Source organism: Zingiber officinale, chromosome 4B, assembly GCF_018446385.1.
Source record: "Zingiber officinale cultivar Zhangliang chromosome 4B, Zo_v1.1, whole genome shotgun sequence".
In the NCBI taxonomy this organism is placed as follows: domain Eukaryota; kingdom Viridiplantae; phylum Streptophyta; class Magnoliopsida; order Zingiberales; family Zingiberaceae; genus Zingiber; species Zingiber officinale.
Window position 1 is genome coordinate 21,901,398 of NC_055993.1, and position 10,080 is coordinate 21,911,477.

The 10,080-nt window shown below is 40.8% G+C and overlaps 1 protein-coding gene across 1 annotated transcript; it reads right to left on the reverse strand.

The window, feature by feature from the left end:
- Window positions 1-40: 40 nt before the first annotated feature.
- LOC121974846 (4-coumarate--CoA ligase-like 4) lies at window positions 41-2,494 on the reverse strand. The gene is made up of 5 exons (XM_042526104.1): window positions 1,205-2,494; window positions 844-989; window positions 679-746; window positions 472-574; window positions 41-304 (listed from the first exon to the last, which is right to left on the reverse strand). The coding sequence occupies exons 1-5, from the start codon at window positions 2,421-2,423 to the stop codon at window positions 191-193; spliced, it is 1,650 nt and encodes a 549-aa protein (XP_042382038.1). The 5' UTR covers window positions 2,424-2,494; the 3' UTR covers window positions 41-190.
- Window positions 2,495-10,080: the final 7,586 nt, after the last annotated feature.

The following is a 10,080-nucleotide window of genomic DNA, read 5'->3' on the forward strand; positions in this document are numbered from 1 at the left end:
GAAAAAAAAATAATGAAATCAAACATGCACTTACACAATCTAATAGAACCTGTTAATTTGGTACGATGGATTATGATGCATAGATAATATAGATTTAGAAAAGTTTCAACGGGTGCAACAGTAGGGACAAAAACATATGTCCTATAGAACTTTTTCCTCCAATAGAACAAGTGAGTTGATCAATGCATAACTAGAGCTTGGAGGCAGCAAGCTTGACGAGGTCTTTCCTTAATATTTTGCCTGATGAATTCTTCGGAATGGCTGATATAAATGCTACCTTGCGGATTCTCTTGTACGGAGCCACCTGTTTATAGCAAAAAGATAAAGTGGGAGATATTAGTCATGGCTGCAATAAACACAGAAAGTATAACTATACGCAAAGAAAAACCAAATAACGCAACGTTTGCAAGGACTCTAGAGGAAACCCTTCAAATCCTAGAGGTTCTGTAGAGCCTGCTACAGTTTGTGTACCTGTCTTGCAATAAACGCCATTATAGTCTTCTCAGTTAAATTGCCTCCATCCTTCCTCACCAAATAAGCCATAGGGATCTGACCAGCCTCCTCATCCGGATATCTACATTCATCAGAGTATGTATGCACTTTAAGTATCAATTGGCTCCAAAAAAAAAACAGTAACTCCACAACTTAACAAAATTCTGGTATATTAAGTTGATATACGGGATCACGGCTGCATCAAGGATGTCAGGGTGAGTCAACAAAAGGGCCTCCAGTTCCGCTGGTGCCACCTAATTGATACCCAAAACAAAAGAAAAAGAAAAAGGTAATTTTGTAAGGATTGGATTCAAACACCAAAGGGCGGGCTTTTGTATGCCAAATTCTAACCTGATAGCCTTTGTATTTGATCAACTCCTTGAGGCGATCGACCACAAACAGGTATCCATCTTCATCGATGTAGCACAAATCTCCTGTTCTGAGCCACCCATCGTCCACCAACGTCGTCCTCGTGGCCTCTGTGTTATTGAAGTACTCTGCAAATGCATCCACCATGCACAGTGTATTATGAAGTCATAATTCAAGCTCGCCCTTATTTAAACCAAACTTTACTCACGAGGCGTTTGCTCTTCCCTTTTTTTTTTTCTTAACAAAACAAAGTGACGTTCTGATTGTATGTAGCAGTTTGGTTGGTGTATGTCACTGTTATGTTCTGAAAACGGGAAGATGAGAGTGTCGTTTTCGCAAGTACCTTTCATGACGTAGGGACCACGGAGCCACAGCTCGCCGGTGCGGTTCACCGGCAGGGCTACGCCTGAATCGGGATCCACGATCCGAGCTTCCGTGTTGGGGGAGAGCATCCCCGCGGTTCCGTACCGGCGGCTCTCCTCCGCCGAGTCTGTGGACGCGCCGATCCCCGTCGTCTCGGTGAGGCCGTACCCTTGCAGGATCTCCACCCCCGGGTACTTCTCCCGGAAACCCTCGATCACCTCACGGCTCAGTGGCGCTCCGCCGGAGAGAACCTTCTGGAGCCGCCCCAGCGGCAGCGGCCGCGGCTGGTTCGTCATCGCCACGAGGATGGGTGGCACCAGAGGCAGGTACGTCGCGCCGAACTCGTTTATGGCCCGCACCATTTCCCCCAATTCGAACTTGGAGAGGACCACCACCGTGGATCCAGATCCGAGAAGGCCAGTGGCGAAGGCCACCAGACCGAAGACGTGGAACGTCGGGACTGTGCATATGAAGGTCTCCGGCCCGGCGCCGTCTTGCAGCTTGAATCGATTGAGCACGATCTGGACCATGGAGATGAGGTTACGATGGGTGGCGACTACGCCCTTGCTGGTTCCAGTGGTGCCGGAGGAGTATAGCATCGTGGCGGTATCGTCCTGGCTCACGGTGACGGCGGTACGATCTGGATCCGGCTCGGTGGCGATTAATTCGTCGACTGAGGCGACGATCCGGAGGTCATCGCTCGGTCGGCGGCTGTCGTCGAGGAGGACGATTCGGAGGTCGGGAGAGTGGGAGAGTTTGGGGATTAGGCCACGGGTGGTGAAGGCGAGGACTGGGCAGGAGTTGGCGACCTGGCGGCCGATCTCGTGAGGCGTATTGAGGGGGTTGGTTGTGGTGAGGACAGCGCCAAGGGACATCACGGCAAGGGAGACAACAGGGAAGTGGTGGGAGTTAGGGGAGAGGAGGAGGACGACGCTGGGCTTGCGGACGGAAAGGGGAGGGGAAGCGAGAGCGGTGGAGAGGGAGGCGACGGAGCGCCAGAGCTCGGGGAAGGAGATGCGGCGGCCGGAGGCGGCATCGATGAAGGCGGTAGTGCCAGAGTGGCGGCGAGAGGCGAGGAAGGCGGTGACGGAGAGGTTGGGATCGGAGGGGAGAGCAACCGGCTCGCGCTTGCTGTAGAAGGTGGAGTTGGCGGCGCAGAAGCCGCTGCGCCGATCGACGCCGGTCCTCGGGTACGCCATGATTTGGCTTTTCTGCTCCCTTCTTTGATTTGTGATATCACTGCTATTTAATTTTGAGGGTGACTAATCGAATTAATTAGTGAGTAAATAGGAAGAAGTAAGACGACAATTTTGACTGCTGGAACCTGGAAGCGTCGGTTTGTGTGGCCGAACAGAACGAGCGGCATGCTTATAGCGTGGGAGCTGCAATGCAATGTGGACGGTGGGCCTGTAGATTTGTGATTTTGCTTCATTTTTTTAAGAGTAATTTTACGTACCGTCTCTATTGATAAATAAATTTTTACATGTAATTTTTATTCATGAAAATTTTTATTTTCACTTTCTAATCAAATATATTTACCTAATTACTCATGATATTTTTAGGTACAAAAAGTCTAAAAATCAGTATAAATCCTCTTAAATTCAGTATATTAAATTAGAATCTAGTATATTTTCTATCAAATTGAGTACGATTCTTTTTTCACCTCAAAATATACTCGATTTTAGTTTAATATACTGAATTTAATAGGAATTATACTCATTTTTAGACTATTTGTACCGAAAAATATGAGGATTAATTTCGATAGAAAATATACTCAATCCTAGTATAGAGTACTGGATTCTAGTGTAAAGTGCTGAATTTAACAGGAATTATACTTGTTTTTAGACTTTTTATACCTAAAAAATAAGAGGGACAATTTTGATAGAAAATATACTCGATTTTAATATAAAGTGCTGACTTTAAGAATAATTATACTCGTTTTTGGACTTTTTGTATTCAATTTTGGACTTTTTGTACCTAAAAAAATCTTAGGGGCAATTTAGGTAACAATATTTGCATGAGGGAGTTGAAACAAATAATACTTTGTATGCAGGGAGTGGAAACAAAGTTTTTTTGACATGGAGATTACATGCAAAGTTAATATTGTGATTGAAGATTTTTCTCTAATTTACCGTTTTTTTTAATCCATAAATTATTAAGTCACATAATTAAAATTATAATAATTTATCTTTAAATCTCTAATTATAACCTCAACTCTCCTCATCAGTCTCCAATGAGACAAAATATGTCTCACTCACTAACCAAATATCTTTTTATCCTTCAACTCCCTAATCTATTTCAATTTATCAAATTATCCTCTTTGACTCTTTTTTTCATTTTATACTCCTCTAACTCATTTTATATTTCTTCGACTTCCAGCAAACTCCCTTCTCGACTTCCATCTCAATCGTCCAAAACAATTTCTTTGACATTGAAGGTAAAAAATCAGAGAGGCGATAAAACTTGACTTTGACCTTCAAATGCATAACTTAAATCTTCGAGTGTAAAACCTGACTCTCACCTTTAACCCAAGGATCATCGACGAATGTCAGGTCTGAAGAAGTAAGAAGGTGGTAATCGGAGCAACCAGAGGACTGCTAACATGAAGAAGTGGTTTGCATTATATTTTAAAGGCAGAAACAGACATATTCGAGTAGAAAGTAAATTATAATTTTGTGCCCTAAATTTCGACTGATTTATTATTCTTGCTTGTAGAATAAAATTAAGATTATTGTTAGTGCATGTTTTTATAAATGATGTGAAAAATCGAAGCTATAGCTTATGGGTGTTGTTAATTGTGTTAGGTTGAATAAAATTAGATTTCAGTGTTCAAATTATAATTTTATGAATGAATTTGTATTCCATCTTCTTCAATCCAAGGAATAAATGAAATATATGAGTTTTTGTAGTGATTATCAATAAACTGAGTAATGTACCCAATTTAAGCATTTTAATGCCCCAACATTTTTAGGATTTGTACTTTATGGTATGAATAGGTAAATTATTCCAATTTTTTGTGGTGTTTAAATTGTAATTTTATGACTATGTTTATGTTTTATCTTCTTCAATTGAAGAATTGTAAGAGATATGATTATCAATACACAAGATCATTTATTAAATCCCTATTGTTTCAATCGTATCTCAATTATATCCCTAAAGAATTTTAGGTGTTGAATGCATCCCTTATCTTTTTAAATATGTCTAAATATATCTTTTTAGGTGTTGAATGCATCCCTTTTTAGGTGTGGAATGAGCATGTGCTTCTCACATGATTTATTCCCCTATACAAGCAAATTGGAAAACATTTCGTGATCATCAAAACCCAGTAGGAGAAGAAGGAAGAGGAGTAAATAAGTTTGGATATGGTGAGTCATTTTATTTCAATTTTGGTTTTTATTATTTATGATATTTTGGAAATAAGTTGGGAAAATTTTGTTGCAATTATAGGGTAAGACATATGTTGTGTTTGTCGAACAGAAGCTTGACATTTATAGCACTTGGGAAGAAACACAAATACAAGTTAACAAATTTAGTGAAGCTGTACACAAGTCCTATAAAACTAATGAGGAAGCAGTAATAGCATTTATTGCATACCAAGTTGCCACCTTTACTCATGCTGAGAAGAAACCTTCGAGCTCAACATTTACATCAAGCTCAACTACCGCTTCAAGTTCTAGTAAACTCGGCTGTTGGGAATTTCGGGCCGCAAAAATCACTTTTTCGCATTGCGGAAACCCCGATTCCCATGCCATTGGATCCGTGCGAAGTAAAATAATTTCGTAAAATTTCGAGTACGAGTTTCTAACCCCTAGATCTACACTAGATTTACATGTTAAGAGATTTACCCTTGATGCGATGCCCTTCGCAATCCCGCCCGTCCAAAGGTTCGCCAGATCTAGAGATCGTCAAGTGTACGATCCTCTATGCGTATCCACACGAACAAATTAGGTGGAGAAGACCAAACAAAGGTGTGCTAGCACCTTAGGTTGTTCGCCCAAGGAGGAGGAGAGGGAGGAGAATGAGAGCAAGGAAGAAGATGAGAGTTACTTTGCTTGAATGAAAATTAATCCATCCATTCAACCATAAGTGGTCGGCCACTATTGGAGTTGTAACCTCCATTCTCATTTAATGTGGCCATTAAAGAAGAGATTTGTAATCTCCATGAGGTGGCACACACATGTGCTAAACATGATGATGTGTAACACCATTATTGGTCACTTAATGTCAACTCACAAATGAGGTGACATATAGTCAAGTCAAACTTGACTTTTCATCTTCCTCTCAAGTTAAGTCAAACTTGACATTATAACTCCCATGGTTGATCAAATCCAACCATTTGATTCAAGCCAATTTAATATAATGGATCTAATTCATTTAATTAAATTGATTCAATGAGTCATAATCTATATTAGACTCATTGAACGCATGAATCAAATGGAGTCCGACTCAATTAGTTCAATTATGATTACTCTTAATCCAATTTGATTCATCACATGAATCTAATCCTCTTGGTTCATCATATGAACCTAATCTCTATCTAATTGTCCTTTGTGTGTGACCCTATAGGTTCTTGTAACGTTGTCAATGCTTCTAAACCCATTTAGAAGCATAAGTAATGAGCAGTATCTAGCAACACATCATTACTACATAAGTTACAAGAATGTTGAGATCCAACATCACCTTGTGACTACTAATTGTGACTCCTCACAATATATGACGTTGTCCTTCTATCCTAGACATCTAGATTGATCAATATGAGGCATAGACCGTGTCATCCTCTAATTAATCTAAATCTTGAACTTCAAGTAGACTCACTCAATCAAATGAGCTCAATATTTCATATTGACTCATTTGGGCATGGTCATGCACTTCGTGGTCTCACTCTATCAAGAATATCAATGTTGCTCCCGTCATATAGGAGGGATAGATCCCATTTACATCACTCACATCCCTCTGTATAATTCGTTACATACCCAGTAATCGCCTTTATAGTCCACCCAGTTATGGGTGACGTTTGACGAAGCCAAAGTACGTAACTCCTTATGTAGGGATTCATGGTGACTTCAGGTCCAAGGACTAGTAGTCATACTAATAGTCACATGAGAAAGTATATGCCACTCATATAACGATCCATGATACTTTCTCATGGCGGGTCATTCAGTATACATTCTCCAATGCATACCCATGTGTCAACTTGATATCTCCATATCCATGACTTGTGACATCAAGTCATCGAGTTGACCTACATGCTAGTCTCGTTGCATTAACATTGTCCCTGAATGTTAATACTCGACTAGGAATGATTGAGAGTAGTGTTCCCTATATCATCTCACTATCGATTCAACCAATCGATTGATATAGGTAAGAACCTTCTACTCAAGGATGCTACTATACTTAGTTATTTTGTACCAATACAAGTAAGTATAATAATCAAAACAAATGCCTTTATTAATATACAAGAATATGATACAATGAGTTCATACAACAATCATCAAATGATTGGCTCTAGAGCTCTGACTAACACCGACCAATTTGAGATGTTAGCTAAACTTATGGATGCACAATTAGAGTTAGCAAATGAGCATCATGTTAGGACCAAAAGTAGCTAGAGGGGGGGTGAATAGCTCGTCGCGTGCTCGTTGCTCGGCGTTGCTCGTTTCTTCTAAGATGTGCAGCGGAAAATACAGAAACAAATCACACAACGCTAACAAGGTTGGTTTACTTGGTATCCACCTCACAAGAGGTGACTAGTCCAAGGATCCACACCACGCACGCACCCTCCACTATGAAAACACTCCTTTTCGGTAACTACCGAGGGCGGAGAAGCCCTACAAGACTCTCAGTACAAGAAGAAAGGAAAGGGAAACAAAACATAAGCGCAAAGCTTACAATGAGTACAGAAAACCCTAACCCTAGCTTCTCTTCTTGCCTTTGATCCGCCTCTTGACTTGGAAAGCTTCCAAGATCCTTCAAGAACTGGCGATCTGATCTTTGAGAGCGCTGTGGAGAAGTTGGCGAGAGCTGAGATTCGAGAAGGAAATGAACGGCTGCGGCTTAAATCGACGCTAACGGGAACCCGATCGATTCAAATGCTCGAATGATCGGGGAGGCTTGGATCGATCCACGGATCGATCCAGCGCCTATCGCGCGAAGCAGCACAGTGCTGAAAAAATCGACTGTCACGGCGATCAGAACTCTGATCGATCCACGGATCGATCCGAGCTTCTGATTGGGAAGAATCGGATCGATCCACCGATCGATCCAGAGCTGATCGATCCACGGATCGATCCAAAGACTTGGTTTTGCCCAAACCAAGTCTCAAACCTCCCTAACCAACATCCGGTCAACCTTGACCTGTTGGTACATCATGCCTAGCATCTGGTCACTCCCTTGACCTGCCAGGACTCCCCACCAAGTGTCCGGTCAATCCCTTTGACCCACTTGGACTTTTACTCGTCGTGCCAAGTATCCGGTCACTCCCTTGACCTACTTGGACTTCCCAACACCAGATGTCCGATCATCCTTGATCCATCTGGATTTCCTTCCTTGCCAAGTATCCAGTCAATCCTTTGACCTACTTGGACTTCCCAACACCAGATGTCCGATCATCCTTGATCCATCTGGATTTCCTTTGTCTGGCTTCACTCACCAGGACTTTCACCTAGCTTCACTCACTAGGGTTTTCCATCTGCCTAGCTTCACTCACTAGGACTTTCACCTGGCTTCACTCACCAGGATTTCCTTCTGCCTAGCTTCACTCACTAGGACTTCCTTCTGCCTAACTTGCCAGTTAGGACTTCCCAGTCAAGTATCCGGTCAACCTTGACCTACTTGACTCTTCTTCGATCAATATCTTATTGTCAAACATCTAAACCCAAACCAAGACTCAGCTTGGTTAACCAGGTCAACCTTGACCTGAGGGATGTTGCACCAACAATCTCCCCCTTTTTGATGTTTGACAATACTACAATCACACTTACAATACTACATGTAAGTTAGGCTAATCCCATAGCCTCATTCTTCATGCCACTAGGTAATGAAAGCATAAGTTAAGCTCTTCATTCTCCCCCTAAGAGGGCAAACTCCCTCTAGGTAATGAAAGCCTAACTTACTCCCTTTCACAAGCCCTTTCCCCTATTGGCACACATCAACCCCTTACTAATAAAACACATCAACCCATCTTTGGACACACATCAACCGATGCTCCAATTTTGGGCACACTTCAACAAATCCATTGTTGAAAAACTCTCCCCCTGAAGAGTTGCTCATCGTTGTTCACAACATCACTTATTGTGATCAACACGATAAAGAAGGTCCCATACCCTTCATTTATCCGTACCTTCTCCCTCATTGTAGACAAATACTCAACCTTGAGCATTTTCTAACCACGTGAGTTCCCACTTGAAATAATGAGGATATCCACTCCCCATTTCAAGTTCAAAAGCTCATACATGAGCATTTTCTTTAAAGAAGGTTAACCACCTTCCAAGGTTCATGAAAAATAATTTTCATGTCTTTAAAGAGTCCCTCCCCCTAAAGACATGGTGGTAACTTCTGTCATTGCACCAACAATGACTTGGAATCCCTAAACCGTTAGGAAACCCAAATTTAGAAGTTTTGAGGTTCAAATACTCAAAATTTGAAACAAACCTCAACCTAAACTTCAATGAAGCCTTCCTTAACCAATCCATCCTTGTTTTCACATGAAAATACCCTTTGTATGTATACAAATGTATTTTAGGGATTTGGAATGGTTACCTAGACTCAACGAGGTTCAAATATGCTGAAATCAGGCCTTCCCAGCCAAAATCAGCAACTTGGATCGATTGGAGTTGGGTTCCAATCGATTGAACCTTTCTGAATCGATCCACTGATCGATTCATATTACCTGGATCGATCGGCTGATCGATCCAGCGAGCTTCTGCTCGCGGACGAATTGCCTTCTGAATCGATCCACGGATCGATTCGGAGCTCTGATAGTTGCTGAAATTCCATTTCAGTCAACTTCAGAAACCCCTAGAAAATTCTACAAAAATCCAAAAATCATGAAATTTCGTGTAGACATTATTTAGGGCATACTTAATCATGGAAAAATAGCTTTCTATGAAAATACATCATATTTTCAAAGATTGACACAAACTTGAAAACTTGCAAAAACTTTAGTGTTTTCTTCAAGTTTGTGTCTAACTATTCAATGGTGATTACTATCAAAAGACAGCCTTCACCAAGGTTTTCCAAAAACATTTAAAAACATTTTTAAAACTAATATCCCATCATGTTCCTTGGGCATAATGCACATGACTTGTACATTAGCTTTCCCAATGATGGGAAAACACATAACTATGTGTTTTGATGAAACTTAAAACTCAAAAGAATGCACTAAATCAACATCTTGAGTTTTGTTCATCATCCTAACATCTCACTTGTATCTAATGTGCACTAAAACACATACAAGTCATCTTATAGGTCTTTGTGAGATGTAGAGATTGGTTTTGCCCTAATCTAGGGATCATGCATACTATCTAGGCATTTTGGAGATATTAGAAACCCACCTTGGATGTCACTTGTTAATAAGTGTTGTTAAATGCCTTTTGTCCTTGATTACAAGGAATTAAACTTAATGCATGATAATGTTATGGCATACATCAACAGGAAATAATTTTCAAAAGAAAATATCCTATAACTACATGATGTATGAATGTCATGACATGGTATTTTTGTATTTTTCATAATAAGTCATGAATGCAAAAGTAGACATGATGTCATGGCATATGATGGGCAAACAATCATGGCAAGATTTAGCATAAATAAAATATACCTAGATTAACTATCTAAGTATCCTTAAAACCTTAGCTA

Excerpts from the sequence above, each read along its gene's own strand:
- LOC121974846 (XM_042526104.1), bottom strand. The coding sequence starts at position 2,423 with ATGGCGTACCCGAGGACCGGCGTCGATCGGCGCAGCGGCTTCTGCGCC. Across the intron at positions 575-678 it reads CTTGATGCAGCCGTGATCCC|ATATCCGGATGAGGAGGCTG; the intron begins GTATATCAACTT and ends TGATGAATGTAG. Across the intron at positions 305-471 it reads TGGCGTTTATTGCAAGACAG|GTGGCTCCGTACAAGAGAAT; the intron begins GTACACAAACTG and ends TGCTATAAACAG.